Genomic DNA, 24,618 nt, shown 5'->3' with positions numbered 1-24,618 from the left:
ATGCTCTGGATACATTAATAAAATTTTATAGAAAAATTTATATACATGTAGAATATTGGTAAAGAATGAGACATGAATTCTTTCTCATTAATTCATAATTTTGATGATTACAATTTACAAAAATATATTTTTGTGATCATAACAACAAAAAATACAGTTTATGGCCATATCAAGTTAACTATATTAATAAAAGCATATTTGGTAGAATTTAAAACTAGTATTGGTTATATACAATCACCTATGACTCAAAAGCATCATTATTAAATTGCTATCTAGTGTAGTAGTGCTTATTGTATCACTCTCTTCTCCCTTGTTATCATCATCTAGAAAAAAAACATAGTTTCAAAGTTTGGTTCATTAAGAGATAACTGTGCCAATTATAGAAGTCTAACACCATCATCAAGTGGATGATGTATATTCTACTAATCCTTTTTTATGCCCTTCATCTTTCATAGACAAAAGTTGAAGCTTGAAATGCACATAAACCAAATCTTTTACCCTTTTGGATCCATTTTTTTCTTCTTCAAAGAATGAATAAAGAATTATATACTCCAATTCCTTACAAAGTATAAAAAAACATAACTGTACAAAAAGCTTAAGGATACTTTTCAAATATGTATCTAGAAGTATCCAATAAGTATCCAGGAAGTATGCGAGAAAAAAAGGTTAAAAAATTGATAAAAAAAAGATTGGATACTTTTTGGATATGTATCCGAAAGTATTCAAGAAGTATTAGTATCTGACACGAGTATGACACCGGTACTTTTCCATTTTTGGAGTATCTGGGATTCATAGGTCCTTAATGACCAAGCTTGATTAGACCAACTAGTGGTTTAGTTGCGTTGGTCTACCCAATCATTTTTTTCAATCATGGTCCTAATTTGTTTGTTGAAGTGTGATTAGTCTCTAATCAATACTTTTTCTCGGATAATTAATTGATTGTTACATCATATGATTTAATTTGATTCAGATTTGAGATGTTGTGTTTAGTCCCATATCGTCTAGTGATATGACCTAAGTAATTCTTATAAGGCATGGTCAGTCCCTACCTTACAAGCTAATTTTGTGGAATTGAGTTAGACTTTTTGTTAAGGAATACGAGAGGGTAAAATACTAGAGAGCTCTCCATCAGTGAGGCCACAAGCAAACTACACAAGTAAACACGACATTACATCCAACCCTAAATCTTAAGGCATTAGGTGTATGAGTCTTTCTAACTTCAATATTACAAAACTCGCCCATTCTTAACCTATGTGGAACTTTTTCACTTACATTTGTCGCTCCAACAGTCTCTTCCTCGAGCATGAGTTTTTTTCAAATGGTATGATATCACTCTTTAGGGAATTTGAAGGGGGCAAAACACTCGAGAGATTTCCATTGATGAGTTACATGAAAGCCGCAAAAGTGAACTTGACACTATACCCAATCCAAAATCTTAAGGCATTAGGTGCACGAGTTTTCTTCACTTATATGTTGCTCAACTTGCTCATTCTTACCCAATGTGAGACTTCTTCACGCACTTGCCACTCCAACAAGATTAAATCTCTATTTTCATCCTTTGAAGATACAAGTAAACTCACTTTGGTCCTCGGAAGAGTTTTATCTTCTAGTTGTTCAATAATGTATAGTGTCATTATTATGGTCTTCTAAAGATTTTTGGCATCAATTTAGTCCCTCAATATTTTATGTATCATCAACTTAGATCCTTAACCATGGAAAATATCATCAAATTAATCCCAAATTAGGGTTCTATTATCCTTCTCTTGCTTAGGTTGACAATAAAGGACCAATTTAGTGAATCTGGGTTCATTTGATTTGCTGAAGGTAATTTTACTAAACAAGATAAATATAATTATTCTACGTTTGAATTACCAAAAGATCATGGGACACGATAAATCAAATGAAGAAAGATAAGGCAAAAGTTCTATTTTTTTGTTACTTATTAAACCATTGGGGAGACTTTTTGTCCCAAGTACAAAATACATGAGTGACAAAAATGTCCACCACAATCATCACTATTGTTGCATTACCACCACCCCACCCTTTACTATTGCTGCCATTGCTGTGCCCCCACCACATCCGCTACTAATGCCTTCACCACTATAATTGTTGTTGCCAATATCATTGTTGTTATCACCACTACTTCTATTGTTTTGCCACCACCACTATTGTTATTGTCGTCACCACCATTAATACTACTATCATCACCCCCCTATTAAGATAATTATTAATTCATTATGATCAATATAGTCAAAATCAAGATTATAGTTCGAATTTGAAAAAGGTCCCAGAATTGTAACTCAAGCGCAAGATTCTACTAAATTATAAAATCCAAATATATGCATACAAATTCTTATATATGCATTTACATAGTACAAGTAGGAGGGAAAAAGGCCTTCATAACACATGGAATACTTAATTTAAGCTTAAATTCATAATAACTTATTCATAGGCATAATAAAGAAAATATCTAAACTCCATACAAAATTGAAAATACCAACAAGGGGAAAAAAAGAAAGGTAGTGCGTACATGGACTATTGGTCATGTGCTGAACGTTCACTTAGTGATCATGAGGCTTTTCAAATGCTGATTTAATTATATTAGTGATTACTAATTAGAAATTAGAATTCAAGAATATTGAATAGGTTTATTTTGAGTTACGAGCTAAATTTCTATTAAGCCCAAAATGAAAGAGACATGATAATACTAGGCCTAAAACAAAATTGCAGAAAAGAAGCTTTTGTTGTCCAAAAAAGGTTAAAAACTGAATGGACATCTTAACAAATTGAGACGACAAAACCGCCGTTCGTACCGATTATACACTTCTTCCTGACAATTCTACCATTCCTACTTCTGAGTGATTCTGCATGTGGACGAACATGCATATAGGGGGTGAAATCATAGAATCGTTTGATTCTACATCTCTACGCGTGATTTTGACTTCCGTGATTAAGGTAACTAATATTAAAAGGGTACTATAGTAAATTTAATATTATTTTGTTTGTGTTGTCCATTTTTCACCAAACAATTTACAAAGTATTAGTTATCTTGTAACTTGGGCGTTTGTCCTATGTTGTTCTTTTTGTATTTTACCTTAATGTGTACCAAACACACTCATTATGTGTAATTGGAGGATTAAAATACTTGAATCTGATTAATTTTCATGTTATTGAATTGATGGATACAATAAAATAAATAGGCATAAAACATAATCAATCCGTAAAGTTTAGGGATTTAGATAAAACTGACTAAGGAAACTAAACTAGAAATTAGGAGAGGATAAACTAGTATATCTAAACTATATCTTATAGAATTATCTTCTCCCCCTCAAGCTGGAGCATATATATCATGTGCATCTAGCTTGTTACATATATATGTTATCCTAGGACCTCGTAAAGATTTAGTAAAGATATCTGCAAGTTGATCCTTGGAGCAAACTGAGGAGGTCTTGATGATACCGGAGAGGATCTTTTCTCTGATGAAATGGCAGTCAACCTCTATATGCTTTGTTCTCTCATGAAAAACTGGATTAGAGGAGATGTATAAAGCTGACTGGTTATCACAAACTAGTTCCATATGACCAACCTTGCAAAACTGCAACTCTTGAATTAAGAATTTTAGCCACAAGAGCTCACATGTGGTGTGAGCCATAGCACGGTATTTTGCTTCAGTACTTGATCGTGCAACAACACTTTGCTTTTTACTCTTTCATGAGACAAGATTACCACCCATGAAGACACAATAGTCTGATGTTGATCGTCTATCACTTGCATCACCTGCTCAATCTGCATCTGAATATCCAACAATGTCTGTATGTCCTCTATCATTGTAAACAAGTCCTTTTCCTGGAGATCTTTTGATGTATCTAAGGATTCGAACAACTGCAAGCCAATGACTCTCACAAGGAGAGTTAAGAAACTGACTTACAACACTCACAGGAAAAGATATATCAGGTCTGGTCATGGTGAGATAATTCAATTTTCCCACTAATCTCCGATATCTCCCTGGGTCAGGATAAGGCTCCCCCTGATTAGGCATAAGCTTCACATTGGGATCCATGGGAGTTCAACTGGCTTACAATCTGTAAGTCCGGTCTCTTCTAGAATATCAAGGGCATATTTTCTCTGAGAAATAGCAATACCGAACTTTGACTGAGCGACCTCAATCCCAAGGAAACAACGGTACCCCTTTTGGACACGGGAGTATCCTAAGAACACACATTTGATGGCCCGAGCAGACAACTTATCACGTCCTGAGAAAAGATTATGGACAAAACAAGTACAACCAAAGACACGAGGATGAACAGAGTAAAGGGGTTCCAATGGGTATAATAGGGAATGAGGTACTTGATCATTCAAGACAGACGATGGCATTCGATTTATTAGATACCCTGCAATGAGGACAGCATCGCCCCACAACTTTGGGGGTGCATTGGCATTCAATAAAAGAGTACGAGCAGTGTCCACAATATGTCTATGTTTTCGCTCAGCTACACCATTTTGTTGAGGTGTATGAGGGCAACTAGATTGATGTAGAATGTCATGAGAAGCCATAAATGATTTGAAGCAATCTGAAAAATATTCTTTAGCATTATCGCTTCGTAAAATCCGAATTACTTTGCCAAATTGAGTTTTGATCTCCGAATAGAAACTTAGGAAAATATTGAATAACTCAGAACGATTTTTCATCAAAAATATCCAAGTACATCTAGAAAAATCATCAATAAAGGTGACGTAATACCTATGCCCCAAAAGAGAAGGAACACGACTAGGACCCCAAACATCAGAATGAATAACATCAAAAGGAGACATAGCTCGAGTATTAACACTATTAGGAAAAGAAGCTCTAACATGCTTTCCTAATTGACACGACTCACACTCTAAAGACTCTAACCGTGAGAGATGAGGTACCATTTTCTTTAATTTATTCAAGCTTGGATAACCCAGGCGACGGTGGATTAAACTAGGAGACTCAATAGATACACATATGGTAGAGGTAGAAGGCTGAAGGTAGTAGAGACCATGTGATTCAGATCTGACTCCAATCGTCTATCCCGTACTCCGGTCCTGTATCAAGAAAGAATCAGAAGTGAAGGCTATGACACAGTTTAGTGACCGAGTCAACTTACTTATAGAAATCAAATTAAAGGGACATCCAGGAACTAGTAAAACAGATTTTAATGGTAGTGATGGAAGAGGTGATATTTGACCGATACCAGTAGCTTGGACTTTTGACCCATCTGCAAGAGTGATATGATGTGGAGTTTTAGGTGATGATAGGTTACGGAAAAGGGAGACATTACCAGTTAGGTGATCAGAAGCACCGGAGTCCAAAACCCAAGGTCCAATAGACGTAGAATGAGAGAGACAGACTGTAGAATTACCAGTATGAGCAACAGTGATGGAGGAAGGGGCCTATTTAGTCGCCTTTAGTTGAAGATACTCTTTGTAATCATCGGCAGATAATGTGATTGGATGATTGCTCTTGGGTTCAATCTTGACTTCTAGAGCCGAAGTCGGAGATTGAGCCACTTTAGCTGTCTTGCTCGGAAAGCCATGCAAGGAATAACACTTGTCTCGTGTATGCCCATCTCTTTGGCAGTAGGTACAATGGAGGTTTCCTCTACCCCCTTTACCACGAACACGATCGACCACGCCCTCGACTTCCACGGTCATTTGAACTAGGGATAAAAGAAGAGGGTGTGCCATTCTTGGAAATCTCTGCCATGAAGAGAAAAAGGAGAAGAACAGCAAAAAACACCTCTAAACAATCCCGAAAGACCTCCAAGACAGCAACCAAATAGTCTCGAAATTCCGTGGCAGCACCCAAACAACCACGAAAATCCAAGCAGCAACCAAACGAAAATCCAAGCAGCAACCAAACGACCACCTACAGTGTGACCCACAACCTAAAAAGGGTAAAAACAAGAAGAGGGAGGGCCGGCGTGTCCAACGGTGCAAACGGCGTCGCAAACGGAGGCCTGGAGGGCGGCGCGTGAACCCCACGCGCCGGCGAGCTTTTCTGACAAAAACCGCGCGTGAGACACCGTTCTGGAGGCGGCTCGCGACGGAAAGGCCGATCAACGATCTCTGAACACTCAGGCGGCGTCAACTCCGACAACCGCTGACAAAATTCGAAAAACCCTAGATGCCTTGGTGGCGGCTGGGTTAGGGTTTCCAAACCAGGACCAGAATGCTCTGATACCAACTTGAATCTGAATAATTTTCATGTTATTGAATTGATGGATACAATAAAATAAATAGGCATAAAACATAATCAATCCCTAAAGTTTAGGGATTTAGATAAAATTGACTAAGGAAACTAAACTAGAAATTAGGAGAGGATAAACTAGTATATCTAAACTATATCTTATAGAATTATCTTAACAAAAATAATAATTTTTTGACTAAATCTTTGATGCTGTTAGAATGTTGTGTGATTTGTGTACCACAAGTTAAAAATGCATTTGATAATCATAATAGTTAATATTTAAGAAATTGCACCCATTTACTCTTGGTCTAGGATACTCTTATATTGTGCCGTTTCAATTTTTATAGTAGTGTTCTACCCAAACTTGCTTTTAAGAAAGATACCAGTCTTCCGACCTCTACTTGCAAGGATGGCAATTTAGTTCCATCCCCACACCTTTTGGGTACCTAATTACCTGTATCCAAACCCATTACCTGTACTTAAAGATGAAGATGGTCATTGAAGAATGATCAATAATTGTCCTTTAAGATGAAGATGACTGTGGATGAAACATGGCCTCAGCCTCAGCCATGAACACAATGCTAGTTGGCCGAAATAATGAGTTCAGAACTAAGTATACTTGGGTTTTTCAGTTTTGAGGTGAGATAATTAAACATTTTAAGATACAATTTGTGAGTGCACATGAAAGTTATAGGTGTAACTAGACTTTTTTAGTTTATTTTAAATTTAGTATATTTAATATTATTAATAATGTGAGTATGGGGTAGGGTGGGCAAAGAGAATTAATTAAATTCCAACATTTCATGGTTGACCAAAAAGAATTGTGCAAGCCTTAAACGCAAATCCGAGAAGAGTGTTGTGGTTGCTATAAGCAAATTGCTTGGTGCCACCAAGAAGTGAATGGTGTTGAAGAAGATCACCGACTTGTCAAATGCTGTTGTCCCACTGGAGAAACCAGGCACAAATTCACATGTGGAAAAGGAGAAAGGTCAGAAAACTAAGTCCTGCAGTTGCAACAGCATCCACTGTGAAAAAGTTGGACGATCCCCTTGATGATTCTGATATTTATGAGCATCTTCCCAAAATGGAGGTATTGCAATTAGATTGCACCAGGATTTAATTTCAATTTTAGGCTCTCCATCAAAACTGTCGTAGTGGCTGTTGTGCAATTAACATGGTCTGTTGGAGTTTTTGGTGACTCGGTTCACATTTGCAGTGATCCTAGTAAAAGACTGTTGCCTGGTTATGTTTAGAAATTTCAGAGGGACGTCAATGCAATATGAAGGTTGTTCTGGAGGTGGTTACATTTTTAACAGATCATAAATGGATTAATAGTTTGACAGTTTGACTCATCCATTTATGTTTTACACCTTGTTTAGATGGTAATAAAGTAAGAAGACAACTTATCATAATCAATTTCTATGTTTTCTTTTCTTGTATAAAAGAATTGTCATCAGAAAGAGGAAACAAAATCTTGGAGGAGGATATGAGATCCTATGAAATAGAAAATTGGAAAGAAATCAGTAAGTTAAGTTGGCTTAAATATGTAGCAGAGTTCTCATATTTCTTTCCATAACAGTAAAATAAATTCTCATAAGACAACCATCAGCAGAGCAATAGGAAGAGGCCATAAACACAATCTATCCCATATCAAGTGATTTCAGTACATGTGATTTCAGATTTCAGATTTCGGTTCTTAAAATTTGGTTAGCTTTGTTTAATTAGTGCAATGTGGAAAACTATAAGAAATTGGGCACTAGTTTTTTTGTCTGATAAAAGTGATTTTTGTTCTGATATTATTACAACATAACAATGATACATGTTTGTATAGTAAATTTATGTGCTCTATTGAATTATTTGTATCAATAATTACATGGATTTGTTTTGTGCAATAAAATTACTAACGGTTAGCTTGTTATTTTATGTTTGGTTGCTATTGTTGGAAAGTTAATTTTGTGGCCTCTTTGGGGGCTATCTTAATTGTAGCCTCGAAGGGGAATCTTTAGATATCTCTTAAGTAGTGCTTATAAGGCTTGGATAGTTCTCATCTTATAAGTTGGTCTTGTAGGATAAAGTTAAACTTTTAGCTCAAATTCTGAGAGGCTAAGACTGATGACCTATGGTCACCTGAAGACTGAACAACATTTTCTGCTGCTAAAGATTTTCTTGTTTCATATTTCATAACAAAGTTTCTTTTCTAGTATTATTCAATTCATTATATTTATTTATTTTTAACTTGTTATTCATTTTTCTTTTCCTTTTGCCTAAAGCCAATGGCAATTGAACAAGTTCTATCAGATAAAGATAGCGAAGATGAAGTTGACGATGATGTTGCCGATTTTGAAGATCGAAGGGTATGCTTGGTTATATTGAATTTTTGTTTTATTTTTTAAAATTTCTATTTATAACTCCTGCCGAACATCAAAGTTCTTGCAGAACTGTTTGTTAATTATTCACTGCAAGGAGCTTAAGAGTGACTTGTAGGTTTCCTTTTCGAAATCATATATGCATGGCTTAATAATTGGGGCTTATTTTGGATTTGATTGTACTTCCAAAGTTGTTTAAACTCTAAACATCAAACACGAGAGTTTTAGCTAGGTTTTAAACCCAACCAATTATTCAATCAGTAAAAGGTTTGATTCACAATTCAATGGTTAAAACAATGCTAGATATAATTAGTAGTAAGGGGAAGCTATGGTTCACGGTGGATGACACTGTTATTTAAACTGATTGTAATGCACTAGCTGAACTTGTATCTGAACTTGTATCTCTGTTTATAACTTTATATTAATACAATGTTTACCCAGATGCAAATATCCTTTACTTTGGATGCATTACAATTTAATAATTACTAACCCATAAGAGTTTCCTAATTAGGTAGCACTATACTATATTTCTTAACAAAAGTTGTATAAAATGGAATCATGTACTGTGTACAGTGTAATCTGATGTTTCAACCAAGTTATAGACCTTATTTGGAGACCTTATCATTTGTTATATTTTTCAAACCTGAGATTCGTTGCTTTGGATTTCAACACAGATTTTACTATTGTGTTGTGAGCAATCATTGACTGGCACTGATACCTTGCAGATGCTTGAAAACTTTGTTGATGTGAGCAAGGACGAGAAGAATTTCATGCACATGTGGAACTCATTTGTTCGGAAGCATCGGTAAATCCTTCTTTACTGCTCAAGTCTTTCTATTTTCTATATCTTCTTTTGTTGATTTCCATCATTAATGATAGTTATACTTTATGCTGAATGTACCTTTGTGCTTAAGGTGATATTCCTGGAGATTGTCACTAATGTATTTCTTCTTTCTTGTTTCATTTATTTTCTTCTTGTGGCAGTGTGATTGCAGATGGGCACATTTCATGGGCATGTGAGGCTTTTTCAAAATTGCATGCACCTGAGTTTGATCGATCTCGGTCACTTGCTGGGTAACTAGCTTATCTCTTGTTTTCTGTTCACTTGTTTGGAATTTATACCTTTTCTGTTTGTATCATCTTGTGTTGATTTTTTAAGTAAATACAAGTTCTTAGCTGATATTCACCAGTCTTCTATATTCTATAGCAAACAAAACTATTCATAGTCATGATTGAACTACATATATCAACAATAGACGCATGCTTAGTAGTGGAAATGTTCAAAATTCTGGACTATCTAGAGGAATGACTAGTTTATAATTTTGATGTTGAAATTTCCTAACCCAGTCTAGAAAACAAGATTTTCATAGACTAAGGGTGTGTATGGATAAACTTCTCCAAAAGTACTTCTAGAAAAAGAAAAAATAGAAAGAAAAATTGAAATATGCTTTTCCATAAACTAAAAGTAGCTTATACATAAGCTAATTTGAAGCTCTCTCCCACTAACTTCTCCAAAATCTTATTTTTAGCTTGTGATTAAATTAATTTTAGCTTATAGAAAAAATTATTTCATTTTCTTTTTATGTTTTTCTTCTAGAAGTGCTTCTGAAAAAGCTAATCCAAACAAACTCTAAGTGAAACAAGAAAAACAAGGGGAAGAAAGACTGTCTTTGTTGTTGTCTCACGTTAGGTGTTTATGGGGGCTGATGCTTAAGTTATTGAAATTTTTTTTGGAGTAATAACACTAGCAATCCAAGATTGTTGAAGTTTAGCATGTGCTATTAGCTGTAATGTATGAATCATAACTTCAAAGCTGCACGTCTTAGTCATAAAGGAGAACATTTGTTATTTTGTCTAATGTTAATTTCTTGAGTGTTAATAACTTGATATAATGTTGTGTCATGCTTCATAGTAAGATACTTAAATGTCATGCACATTAGTTTCTTTGTTTATTTCTATATGTATATAAATCTGGGAATAGTTATAAAATTCGTAATTTTGGCAGGTGTTGGAGAATATTTATGGTCAAATTATACAATCATGGTCTTCTAGATGCTCGGACCATGAATGACTGTAATATTATTCTTGAGCAATACCATATGCAGAATTCAGATCCCCAAAGCTAAAGAAAATTCATTTTTACTTCCTCAATTGAAGTAATTGATGGCAAATAGTAAAGACTTATTGATTTTGCTTTTCCCCCCTCACAAGGTACAGCTTTCTGTCAATGTCTTTCGGGGTTTCAATTTTACATTCTCCTATTCTGGGCTACTGTTAATGCTCGTTACCATATTTTTGTTGCGGGATAAAATTTTCATCCCTCATGACATGACTATTCACGTGTTCTGCTTTTTCAGGACCAAAAAAAATGTGTTCTGCTTTCCCTATTTTTCTATACTGACACCAAAATTAATTATGTTCATAGAGGGGTTTCATTTTATCCATATATTCGTCAAATTACTTCATTACTTTATCCTTTTTTTCAATTCCAAGATTCATGTCTCAAGGAGCAAAGTGGTTTCATACTTTCATGTTTGCCATGCTTGTGGATATTTTGCGTGCATAAGGTTTAAAATTCATCTGGGGTCACCCATGTATCAATTTATGATTGATGCCTATATATAAAGTATCAGTTTTAATCTCCATGCTATATTAAATCTATAATCCTATACGGATGTATGATTGGTGGAAATTTTAATTTCCAAAACTTAATAAATTAGATATATTTAAATTTAAATAAAAATTTATTTTTAATATTTTGATAATCCAATAAGTATTCCATGAACAACCAAGTCTTTTGCACTTACCACAACCTTATCAAGAGTTTCATTCCATAAGCAACTTGAGATAAGCACTGACTGTATGACAGGTCACAGGTACCACAGTTAGACAGGTTTGAGTTGGCATTTAAATTAAGCAACTATATTCTCGGCTTCTAAATTAATTACAATTACAAATTTATTTTAGAGTGCGTGCTTTTCATTTTTTTTTCGATCTGGAAAGAAAGTAAAAGGGAAACAATTTGACTAAGGGTGCAGCATATCAAGCAAAAGTGTGGAGCTCAATATTGTCTTGTGCAATGCAGACATTCACTAATCCTTTGGGTGAAATGTTTTGTTTGGATTAAAGAATTTGAAATTTAAATATTTGAGAAATTATTCAAAATAGTAAAATTTTTAAATTATCCAAAAATAAAAAATAAAAGAGTAAGAATTTGAAATTCTTTTATCTCTAGGTTAAGACCCCCTCTTCAACCTAAACTGTTAACATTTTTGTTGACATGGTTAACATCTACCACATGGCAGAGACTAAAACCACAAATTTTAAAATAGTAGACTAAGAACAATTTTAACCAATTCATCATAAACAAAAACCATGATTTTAAAAATATAGGGGGACAAGGTTATTTTTTACAATTTTTTTGGAGACCAAAAGCATTTTACCGTAATAATAATCATCTCTTAACACACTTGTCAAATTTTTTCATATTGAGCAAATCTTTAGGAACCAAAAACACATCTTTAATATGATTTTAATGAGGATTCCTTTAGTTTGTAGAGGAAAATAAAGCAAAATACTTACAAATGAATGCAGGCAGGCATAAAGTGTTCGAATTGTGTCCCTTGCTCTATTGAAGGAAGCGTAATTTTTTCACAAATGCAATGCCGAGTTTCAAGATTTTTATAGGGTAAACATTGTTTGAGACGCTATACTAACGTATAATTTCGAGGTCTTCCAAATACTTTTAATCTAGTGTATATGATGCTTGGTCAGCGTTGGATGTTAGGGACTAAAATATTTGTGCGTTCTAATCAATTTTGTTATTTCCACTGAACACCTTAGAAGAAAAGCTTGAAGAATCATTTGAATGACTATCATCCACAATCATTGTTGACTTTTTCATTTGTTATTTCATCATATGCTTGGTTAAATCCATTAAGGTTAGGGTTAGATGAACCTTAGATGATTTCTACGTAATTGAGTTTTTATTTTTTTTATTATTTTTTTATTATTTTCAAGTTCTTATGACTTAGAGTGTCCACATTATTTTTAATGTTTGTTGTCAACTAATTATTGATCAGATAATTTTAAGCTATATACTTATTGAGGAATGGTGAGTATGCATAGTGGTACTGAGTTGATTGCCTTCTATTAGCATGATCCTAGGAATAAGACTTTTGTATACATGCATTAATTATTATGTATTTCCCTCGTATCTTGTTTACTTCAAAATGTTTAGCTTTAAGGTTGGTTGAAAAGCTGGATCTTATTACTATTTCTTACCCCGAGTCTCATAGGCTTCAATGACTTAATGAAAAATATAGTAGTAAATTAATAAGTGGAAGTCAAGTTTTTTTTTTATTTTTTTATTGGAAATTATGAGGATAGAGTTTTATGCAACATAGTCCCCATGGAAGCTCACCATATTTTGTTGGAGGGTCATGACAATTTTATAAGAAATTCATGCACGATAGATTTATCAATGAAATATCCCTCACAAAAAAAGATAAGAAATTTGTGACATCTACCCAAATGGTGGAGGATTAGATGCAAATGAAACTTATGAGAGAAAAAGAAAATGGAAATAAAAGAGAAATAAAAGAGTGAAAGGAGTAAAAAGGAGGAAAATATTTCTTTTTAAGTGATTTCTAAAAGAGAAAGTTATTTTTCTCTAAAAAGTCAAATCAAAAGAACTCTTTATCTTAAGCAATCTCATGCTACATCACTCAATGAGTTGGTTAAGAGATATTATATTGGGAAGAGATGTTTAAGCAGGCTTTTCAACTCTTATAGGGTGAGCTCTTCCATGCAAAGGTTTTAGCTCTACCAGATATTTTTAAAACTTTTGAACTAGAATATTGATAGTGCATTTTGGAAAAAATTTGTATGCATTTATTTGACCTTTTTGACCTTTGTATTTATCTTATATTCATGTTTTGGCTTAGATTTATGATAGTGGCGTTATTTGATGATTGTTGTAACTTTTACTCAATTTTTGGATTTTTACTCACTTTTACACTATATTCTTATGTAGGTTATATCTGAAGCTCCCGATATTGGATTTGAACATTCTTGGTGTCTATGAAAAGATAAAAAAGAGTTTTACAACTTCTATGTTGGGAGTAAAGGCTAGTTCAGTTGTTAAGGGCCTAAAAATGCGTTGCAAGGTTGTGGCCTTGTGCAATATTTTCTATTTGTTTTAGATTGTAATATTAGGATTTGTTTAGTGATGTAATTAGTTGATTTAGTGGGTTGTGCCTATAATTACTTAGGTTAGACTCACTATATTTCTCTATTAATAGATGTTGTGAGACCTGTTGTGTATACTTTATGCTCATTTTTTAGATTTTAGATTTCTTGTTCTAGAAGCTTCTCTCATTTTCTCTCAACTCTTTTCTTTTCTCTCTCACGAATTTATCTCTATTTTGGCCAAGACTTCATCTTTTCTTCGAACAGATTTGTGTGTGGACAATGGTGGAGATACACGACTAAGTTCTCTTAATCGATTCAAGTTTTCGATTACGGGAAAAAATCCTCTCAAATATGAATTCCTCTCTTATCTTCTTTTCTGTCCTTCAATTAATTTTGAATTAAATTCATGATTATGGATTTTATTTTTGATTAATTGAAGAACGAAATTAATTCGAATTAATTTTAGAACACGGAATTGGATTCAATTCGAATTGAAACAATATGAAACAAAGTTGTCTTCATAGGATTTTCATAGACCATAATTGCATTCTTTGTTCTTTAATTTGAATTGAATATTAAATGTTGGAATTTGAATTATCTTTTTTTTTATATTTATTTTTATATTGCAATCATCATAACTTGAATTGATGTTTTATCCGCTTGAAAAAAAATTTATGAAAATTTTTGTCTACTTTATGCTTACAATTTAATTACCTTTAAACTGTTTGTAAAAAATCCCATAGCTAACTTGCATGTGAAGATTCGTGTTCTATGGTTTGTGATTTTGGATTTTGACCTAGGTTCCCTATATTACCAAATTTATAGGGAAAACTAGTTTAATTTGATAGTGAGATGATTGTAGCTATCAAATATCATGCACCTAACTTAGGTGCGGGAGTTGTATTGTTGAAGGGTAGATACCTTATTACTTCTTTGAAATAACTCCCTATGGTGTCACTCTTAACTAGCCCACCTATAAAAAAAGTTTCATGCTCTTTTCCAAGCCTTCCAACCGTAGGGACACCACCTCGTTCCCAAAATGTTTTACATATGGTGACTCTAGGTCACTTAGTCCATTAGGCAGATAAGGAAATTTTTTTGTAAATAGTATAGTTCTTAGGAGTCTAAGTGATCAGATAGGACATTTAAGGCATGATTTTGCAGATTTTAGAAAAAAAAATTCTTTAGAAAAATTGAAAAATATAGTTTTGCTTTAGATTGAACAAAAGTAATTCAAAAGGATCCCAATAAAATAAAAGATATTAAGGATAGACCCACCACATATCTAAAAAGTACCCTTAAGTTAGACATCTTTTATGTTCGTTGCAAAAACAACACCATTAATGCTTGTATAACACTTTCTTTTGTAGGTGTTGAAGAAAAGGAAAAGGATACTCTAGATTTGAGGAAAAATGCTCTTCTAAAAGGAGAGTATAATGGAATCATGCCCATGGGTCGAGTTCAAATAGAGTCAAGTGGAGTGAATTAGGATTAAAAAAAGAAGGACCAAGCTTATGTTGAGCTTTGGGTACTTTATGTAGTCCATTTTTTTCCTTTATTAATATTTCCCTTATAAATATTTTCTTAATTTTGACCTTGTATTTTTGGGTCAATTAGTTTAGAAATTTATTTTCTTGTAATTTTCTTTTTTAGGATTGTATTTAGTATTTTAGAAGAGGAGCAACTAATATTTGTAATATGTGCTTATTGGGCTTGTTTGGACCATGAAAGAATGGATATTACTATCCATAGAAGTGTACGTCCACTTCTTGTAGGGGCTCTCTCTCATTAGTTCAAACAAACTGATCAAGTCACATGTTGTACACACTAGCCACATTTTTGGCATGCTTACTTGTACACCCTTTTTTTCTACTAACACCCCTATCACACCTTTTGTACTTTGCCATGTAGCTAACTCTCATTAACTCTTGTAGATCTAGGATGAGATGTCTAAATAATGGAGGGAAAGTTCAAATTTTAATTTCAAACTTTAACTAGAGTTAATTAGCTTGAATACAAGTTAATCTAACTTTAGTTACGCTCAACCTTGATTAGCTTAAGTTGCACCACAAGCTAGCAAACTCTATATATAGGATCCTTGTACACATAACTCGCTACTTTGAGAATTTATAAAAATTGAGATTTCAAATTTCTCTCTTGAAAGTCTCTAGTGCTCTCTAAGGATAACTTCTCTCCTTAAGATCTTTTATAAAGGAATTCTCCCTACAAGATCAACCTCTCTTGCTTATCTTCCATTTGGAAGTGGTGTACCTCCACCTTTTTTTTTCTATACATATTTGTTTGAGTTCTTTAATATTTGGAGCCACGGATTAAGATTGGAGGAGTTAGGAAGAAGCTATGGAAATTTGGTCATTTTCTTCGTAGGTTTTTCTATCACTTGTCCCTCTTAGAGCCTTATGCTTTGAAGGCGTAACCTTGTGCTTAGCTCACAAATTTTCCCAAATTGGGAGTTCTTGAAATCCTATGAAAACTCTCAATATTTATGTAACTAATATCAACACTTAAAAAATGATTCTACCTATAGTTATCACACCACAAATAAATATACAAATGTCCTTTTTTTTTATAAGCAAAAGTTAGTAATTTGAAAGTTATGTTAGCTAAGAAGATTTGAACCTACTCTCTCATTATCACTCTAGTCCTATATTATTCCCTTCATACCACTTATACCACCTTATAACTTCCATTAGGGATGCAAAAAAATAAAACTCGTACTTGTCAATCTCCACAGATAAAATTCAAAACGATGATTTGTGATGTGACTTATTATGGGTAAATGACCTTTTTTTCTATGCGTGTGAATTTCATTTGATACAGAGATTGCAAAATATAATTGTTAATGGTTGTACCTAAGATGGGCGTTGTGTAAGTCTTAGTTGGGATGATTTTAGAATTTTTTTTTTAATTTGTACTTACTAATGTAAATGCCACAATATGATTCTAGTAATAGAAGATAAATTAATGTATCCTAAGAGTGCTCAAGGGTATACTAACCTTGAAATTGATCACAACATATATTTCTAAAATAATAGTTTAGCCAACTAAAGAGAGTTGTGTTATGAAAGTGTCATAAGTTAATGATGAGATTGACTTACTATAGTGGATGTGTAAAAATGAGAGAGAAATCCACAAAAGGTGTTATCACTTGAAAGGTTTAGATTTGACCATAACTATGAATAGTTACTAGTGACCCAATGAGGATAAAGTCTTGAGAGCTAATAAAAAAAGGTTGTTTGGGTAGAATAGTCTAACTATCCTAGAGTTCTTACTCAAAGAGACTTGTGACTAGTCCCTTTAAGTTTCCTTTTTTACAGGAAAACAAGTGGAAATACATGTTGATTGGTTTCTTCTTTGTTTGTATGATACCCTTGAGTGATAAATGAATTCTATTTAGTATGTATGCTAATTTTGTTTTGTAATTGAATGAAAAAAATATATTTTACATTAATAAGATGCTTCTGTATGATGTAATAATACTTTTATATTGTAAAAAAAAAAAATATGTTCTAATAAATCTAAAAGTAAATTTTTTTTTATAAACCACATGTATCCTCTATTAATTATAGTCAACAAAGTTTTTTCTATGAATATTTAACATAGTTATATACTAAAGACTCAAATTCAAAATAATGAATTAAGTTACAACAATTTCATATTAATTGATTTATATACTTATCAATAATCTACGCGTAATTACATTAATACCATCACAAATATTACTATTTTCATTCAAAATCCAATCTAGTCTAATTTTATTTTATTTTTACATTTTGCACTTTACATTGAATTGGATCGAACATTTTTCTTATACAATTTTTTTCCATACTAAATACTAAAAACACACTTATAATTCTCAAAGACTAGATTGAATACATAAAAATAATAATCTGAGTCCATATTTATCAAAATAATTAAACTTCTTTAATGTCTTTTAAAGCAATGCACACTATTTTTACAATCATTTATGAAAATTTAATAAATTATTTTTTTCGATTAATATACTTCATCCGTTTCATTTTGTTTTGATTTTTAAAGTTTTAGCATGAAACTTAAGAAATACAATTAGTATGTTTGATTTCATCATAAGATAAATTATGTAACTTCTCAAATATACATTTTAACATTTTGGATTCTCACCAATAATTAAAAAAAAATGAATTAATAATGATTAAGGTTATAATAAGAAAAAAAAATACTTAAAGTTACATTGATATTGTGAAGCAACAATCAAATTGAAACATACAAAATTGCTAAAATGTCAAACATAATTTAACGGAATGAGTATTTTTTTTTTTAATAAAGAGGTACAACTCTTTTCTACTAGTCGGTCCTTATAGGAAAAACTATATCTCTAGTTACAATTCTATGATCAAACTAGGGGTTAAACCCTAGTTATTTACTCTATTCCAAAACTTTAGTTCTTCTAGACAATTTAAGTGAGTAATTCATTTTTTTTTATGAATTTCAATTGCTTTGGGATGAAATGTCTTGTTTGGATGGAGAATTCATAAAGAATTTGAAATTCAAAAGTTTGAGAAATTATTCAAAGTTGCAGAATTTCAAATTCTCTGAAAAAGCAAGTAAGAATTTGAAATTCTTCTTCTTCTTTTCTTTTTTGTCTCACTTATAAATAACTTTTATCACTTTCATCTCTTGTTGTCTTCTCTTTCTTTTTTTCTCTATCTCCCTTTTCTCTCTTTTAATGTTGACATAAAAAATTTTAATTTTTTTTTAGTTATTGATACACACACAAAACACTAACTCTTTTAGGGTTCACATATACACAAAACACTAATTTTAATTTTGATGTGTAATTTTTCCAATATGTTATGTTTAGTTGAGTAATTAAGGTTAGTTTAAGTGAAACATTAATGTTATTTTGAGTGGTATGGGTGTAGTTAAAAATAAGAAAACACTTAGATACAATTCTTAAATATGATTGAAGTTATTTTTAACCAAAAATTTTAACTCATGATATGCATTTTCATTTAATACAAATTTTAGCAAAATTTCAATTTTGATTAGAGAAAAACAACAACTATTCTTAAGAAATTGCACTAGTGGAAGTATTGTACAAATCTATAAAATAATAATTAAAGATAATTTAGTTCAAACATAAATAAATTAAATACTTTTTAATTTGTTATCTTTAAGAATTATAAAACAGAAGTTCCAGAAAACTACGCACACAGATAGAGGGAAAACATTTAACTGCATAAATAAAATAAAGGGGAAGTACCCTCGAAGCGTCGTTTCGTGCACTATTGGTCTCCGCAACAAAGCAAGTCAAGTTGACATTTGAAAATTCCAAAACGACAAAAAAAAAAAGATGTGACATTTCCTCTAACACCAATTATTGATAGTTACAAAACGATGCTTCCTCTCTCCATCTTGGAACCTCTCTAGAAACCCAACTCTTAATTTTCCTCATTTTCTTAATCCTCTCTCACCCATCTTCATATTTATACAATCCCTCACTCCCCAATTTCCACTCAACAAATTCTCCACTTTGCCAATTTTACCAACTCCACTCCCTTCTCTCTCACCTTCAATTACAAAACCATGCAAAGCTTTGAACCCAACTTCACCTTTTCCACCTCAATTTCACAACCAATTCAAACTTCAGTTTCACAATCTGATATCAGCATCACTGATTACCTTGTACCCCAACAAGATCTTCGGTTTCAATTTCAATTTCAAGTTCCCATGATCAGCAATAATAACACACCAATGAACCAACCCCACCTTCAAATGCCTCAAATTTCACAATCTTTCTCCAAGCCTCCAAAGTCCTCAAACCTAAGCAACCGCAAACCCTCCTTGAAGAACATCACAATCCCTTCCATAACCTCAGGTCTTGCAACAGCTATGTCACAACACATGGATACAACAACAACTATGTTTAGCAACAATCAGATTAGCTCTTTTTCTTCTTCAGATGATGCCAACAATACCAAAGAGGAGAAGCACTATAGAGGGGTTAGAAGAAGGCCTTGGGGTAAGTTTGCTGCTGAAATTCGTGACCCTAATAGAAAAGGGTCAAGGGTGTGGCTTGGAACCTTTGACACGGCCATAGAAGCTGCTAAGGCTTATGACAAAGCAGCTTTCAAGATGAGAGGGAGCAAGGCTATATTGAACTTCCCTTTGGAGGTTGGGGAGTCAGAAGAATCAGTTTCAAACTGCACCATCAAGGTTGGTGTGAAGAGAGAGAGAGAGGAAGAGAGTGAAGGGAAACAAGGGAACAAGTATGATGAAGAAAGTAATAATTTTAATAATAACAATAGTAATAAGATGGTGAAGAAAGAAGAGTGTTCTCCAAAAGGGGTATGCCCTTTGACCCCCTCATGTTGGAAAGGGTTTTGGGACACTGATGTTATGGGAACCATCTTTAGTGTGCCTCCTTTGTCACCTTTGTCTCCACTAATGGTTGTTTGAGATTATTATGGCCTTCTGCTCTTCCAATGATGATGTTCAGTGGCCAAAGGATGAAAGAATTGAAGAGAGGGATGATGCTGCTGATTGTCCTCTCTGATTTAGGATAATAATTTTCCTAAATCAAAATGGTAGTATGGTAGTAGTAGTACTAGATTATTTTGCTATGGGTTTGTTTAATGTAAATATAGGATAGTATGAAGCAAGATTCTTTTGTTTGTTATAAAAAAAAAAAAAAAAAAAATCTCATGCTTATCTTCTTCCCTTTGTTTGATCAAAATGCACTGTACTTGAATCAATATTGAAATTTGTTTATTCGTTTATTGGAGAAGATGTGTTGTCCACTGAAAATTGAAAATGGCTGGTGACATTATTTATTGAATTTAGTTATCGTTTCCCTTTACCAATAAAAAAAAACTTAAATTTTAAAATGAGACAATCCTGTGGGCAAGTTTATAATCGGGAAAAAATTGGTTGTGTGGTCAAATAATTGATTGTCCATCAATATATAATGGCATCATCCATTTATTATATTGTTATTAGTTACAAGGGTTGAGACAGATAGGTATGGGTAGATAACACTTTCAAATTATGAAGCTACCAACAATCTGAATATAATAGCTGCTTTGAAACTTTATGCATTCCAATTGAATTCTATGCTAATCCTGATTATTATTCTCGACTGCAGTTAATTGCCCAAAAAAGTAATCACAATTCAAGTAATGCAAAATAGATTCAATCCCTTTTACCAATTAAAAAGAAAGTAAATTAATCTACAAATCTTAAACTACTTGAATCTCTCTAAATTACAAATATATATATATATATATATATATATATATATATATATATATATATATATATATATATTAGTTTGGTCATAATTATAAATTTCAAATAATTTTGAGATCAATTAAATTTAAAAAAAAATCGTAAACACATCAACGAGATTAAAGATGGATGGATTTGATTGAGTAGAGAAACTAAAATTGAAAACTAAGAGAAAAGGGAGAAATCTCCCATTTTAACTAAAAAAAACTGTCGTTTCTTGGGGAAAAAAAAAATTTAGCTTGCACGTAATAACATACTTAGCCATATATTCACACCTAATCTTGTTAGAGTCATAACCACGTTGTGTAAACCGTAAAGACTACTTTTTGAGGGAAAAAAAATAATAATTTTGTTAAGTATACCTAGAGATTCTGTTTTGATAGTCTGGTGAAAGAGATTCTGGTTCACAGTTGGAGGTGGTTGTCATCCTTCACAAAGACTTTCCGGTATACTTTTTCACAATGGTGCAGCAATCCTGGTCTATGCTTATGTAGATTAGGGGCTTGATGTGTTAGTGTAGGTGGAAGACAGCTACGATGGGAGTGGGGTTTATAATAGAGCAGTAGTAAAGGGTTGTGAAGGGGTTACTTCTTTTCTATTTTTTTCTATTCACGGAACTGATATTTGGTTCTATATGTACACTTTTCTGTTTATCTTTTTGGTACCACTGGTACCTTTTCAATGAAATTTTTCTTAGCTGTTAAAAAAAAAAGTATACCTAGACATATCTAATGTATACTTATACTCAATACGTGTTTGGTACGAGTATCACTCACAAGAAGTAGTACTATGCATGCTTCAGAATTGAAAAGTATGCAAGGATATTTAACCACCAGCATCCCATAAAATGTTGAACCAGTTTTTTTTTTTTTATTAGTAAGAATTATAATGATAGTAAGGTTTGATTCTAAGATCATTTAATTTACATAAGAATAGTTCATGTTCACCGAATTTAAACTAACATTTCTTAGATTAAATGATTTTGAAAAAGAAGAACAACAAAATGTATTTTAATTTTTTTTATTAAAATTAGTTCTAATTCTAACATATTAAAAATCATTTTGGTCTTGTATATTTTTTATTTATTTATAATCAATAAACTTCTTTTCCTTTTACATAGACTTGAGATATTAGTGCAAGAAATAAAATTTATCGATTAAAAAAGAATATGAGGACTAAAATTGTCGTTTTAAAATATAAAAATTAACACTAAATTTGAGTAGAAGGACTTAGAAGTAAGAACACATTAGAAATTTCAAAGTCCGAGTCAAGCAAGGCTCCAAGTCCAAGCATGTGGCATATATATCTTTTACTGAAATTGACTTCAAATGAAAGGCCAAATCCATGAGCCTAGAGGAAAGGAAAGAAAGAAGTGAGACACAAAGAAATGGACAAAATATAAGAAAAGGGTAAATTAATATTTATTTATTTATAGTAAAATGCATTATTAATATTATTATTATTATTATTTTGACAAAATCATACTTTTGGTCCTTCAATAATATCAAATTTACAATTTAGGTCAATTTATTGAATTTTCATTTAATCTTTAAAATTGTAGTATTAGTCATTGTTAGACAACATAATTAATATTTAGAAAATATTCCTCTTATACATAATTATTAAAGATCAATTACCATCTTAATGGGATCCACAATCTTAATGGGATTCACAATCATAGGCTAAGACTCCTCTTGTACTGATGTATATATTGATACTACCATATCAATGAAAGCAGGCATAATTGCTTACATGGTATCAGTAGTCACTATCTGATCCTTGAAAACCCTACCTGCCCTCACAAGACAGCGCCTCTCTCCTCATTCTTTTCTCCTTTTTTTTTTATTCCATCTCCTTTTCTCCCTCACATCAATGGCCGACCAAACCAAATTTCACCCCGCACTTGCTGTCAACAACGTTAAGAATTTCATTCCTATCACTTTAGAAATGGAAAAGGGTCATTATTCTTCATGGGCAGAGTTGTTCAAAATCCATTGCCGAGCATACCAAGTCATCGATCACATTCTCCCACCTACACCAACATCAACTGACACGGCAACGGAAAAAGTTGCCGAAGTCGATCCAGCACTTTGGTCTCGCTTGGATGCTATCGTCCTTCAATGGATCTACGGCACCATCTCCAACGATCTTTTACACACCATCTTACAACCCGATTCGACTGCACAACAAGCATGGGAACGATTACAAAATATCTTCCTGGACAACAAAAACTCACGCGCTGTCTACCTGGAGAATCAATTCACTCACGTTCATATGGACGACTATCCCAACATCTCGGCATACTGCCAAGAACTCAAAATGCTTGCTGATCAACTATCTAACGTTGGTGCACCAATCTCAAATCAAAGGCTAGTTCTTCAATTAATTGCGGGTTTAAATGAGAACTATGATGGTGTTGCTACTTTCATTCAGCAAACTAATCCTTTACCACCCTTTTATGAGGCACGATCAAGGTTAATCCTTGAAGAAACTCGCAAAGCAAAGCAGGCTGCCTCCGCCGCCAACAACGCCGGCACCGCTCTCCTCACAACCAACCACTCCATTGATGATGCATCTAGTGTTGGTCGCGGTCACAATTCCAGCCCTCATCCTTCCTCTAATCGTGGCAACAATGGCTCGAAACGCGGTCAAAACCGTGGACGCGGACGTAATGGTGGCGGTCGAGGCAGAGGTCGCAACAACAACCACCACAACAATGGACAACAACATGGTGGACCCTTACAGCAACGACCGTGGCACCAACAACAGTCCCAGTGGATGTCATACCCCCCGTGGGGACCTTGGGGACAACACCCATGGGCTGCTCCTCCTTGCCCTTACCCCACATCTTCATGGACTCCGCCTCCTCCTGCACGTCAGCCTGGAATTCTTGGCACTCGCCCACAACAAGCATTCAATGCTCATGGGCCTCCTTCACAACATGCACCCACCGACATTAATGCGGCAATGCAAACTTTATCTCTGAACGTTCCTGATGAAAATTGGTACATGGACACCGGTGCCACATCACACATGTCTGCTTCTAGAGGTACTCTCTCGTCTTATTTTAATTTGAGCAATAACAAAAATATTATTGTTGGCAGTGGACATGAAATTCCAATTTGCGGGTATGGAAAAACAACCTTATCACCTCCTCACCCACCCTTAACTTTAAACAATGTTCTGCATGCCCCTAAACTCATTAAAAACTTGATCTCTGTACGTCGTTTGACAACTGACAATTTTGTGTCTATTGAATTTGATCCTTTTGGGTTTTCTGTGAAGGATTTTCCGACGGGGATGCCACTAATGAGATGTGATAGCACCGGTGATCTTTATCCTATCACGAACACTCCATCAACAAACACTCCATCACCTTTTGCAGCCCTTTCTTATGTTTTATGGCATAACCGCTTGGGACACCTGGGAGCACCTGTTTTACGCTCCCTTAGAAAAAAATAAATTTATTGACTGTGAACACTCTAGTCTTTCGTCTATTTGTCAATCTTGTGTTTTGGGGAAACATGTTAGGTTGCCATTTTCTGTTTCAAATTCTTCCACTAC

The 24,618-nt window shown here is 33.4% G+C and overlaps 2 protein-coding genes across 12 annotated transcripts in view; both read left to right on the top strand.

Moving 5' to 3' along the window:
• Positions 1-13,946, top strand: part of EMF2 (VEFS-Box of polycomb protein) — a 31,360-nt gene extending 17,414 nt beyond the window's left edge. For 9 of the 11 annotated variants that reach the window (XM_083060449.1, XM_083060446.1, XM_083060450.1 and 6 more), the window contains 4 exons: positions 8,482-8,565; positions 9,303-9,382; positions 9,562-9,651; positions 10,583-11,017. In XM_083060449.1, coding sequence (XP_082916575.1) covers positions 8,482-8,565; positions 9,303-9,382; positions 9,562-9,651; positions 10,583-10,703 — 375 coding nt within the window. In that variant the 3' untranslated portion in view covers positions 10,704-11,017. Of the gene's footprint in view, positions 1-8,481; positions 8,566-9,302; positions 9,383-9,561; positions 9,652-10,582; positions 11,018-13,612 lie in introns of those variants that run through there. The other 2 variants (XR_014428080.1, XR_014428079.1) reach the window with 2 other exon arrangements.
• A 5,260-nt stretch (positions 13,947-19,206) lies between these two features.
• Positions 19,207-20,762, top strand: LOC109813165 (ethylene-responsive transcription factor ERF104). The gene has a single exon (XM_020377300.3). The coding sequence runs from the start codon at positions 19,354-19,356 to the stop codon at positions 20,224-20,226; it is 873 nt and encodes a 290-aa protein (XP_020232889.1). The 5' UTR covers positions 19,207-19,353; the 3' UTR covers positions 20,227-20,762.
• The last annotated feature ends 3,856 nt before the right edge of the window (positions 20,763-24,618 follow it).

Source organism: Cajanus cajan, chromosome 7 (genome assembly GCF_000230855.2).
Source record: "Cajanus cajan strain Asha chromosome 7, NIPB_CcT2T_4, whole genome shotgun sequence".
NCBI lineage: Eukaryota > Viridiplantae > Streptophyta > Magnoliopsida > Fabales > Fabaceae > Cajanus > Cajanus cajan.
This window is presented reverse-complemented; position numbering and strand designations above follow the sequence as displayed.

What these genes read in the sequence shown, in the direction of transcription:
- LOC109813165 (XM_020377300.3), top strand. Translation starts at nt 19,354, where the DNA reads ATGCAAAGCTTTGAACCCAACTTCACCTTTTCCACCTCAATTTCACAA.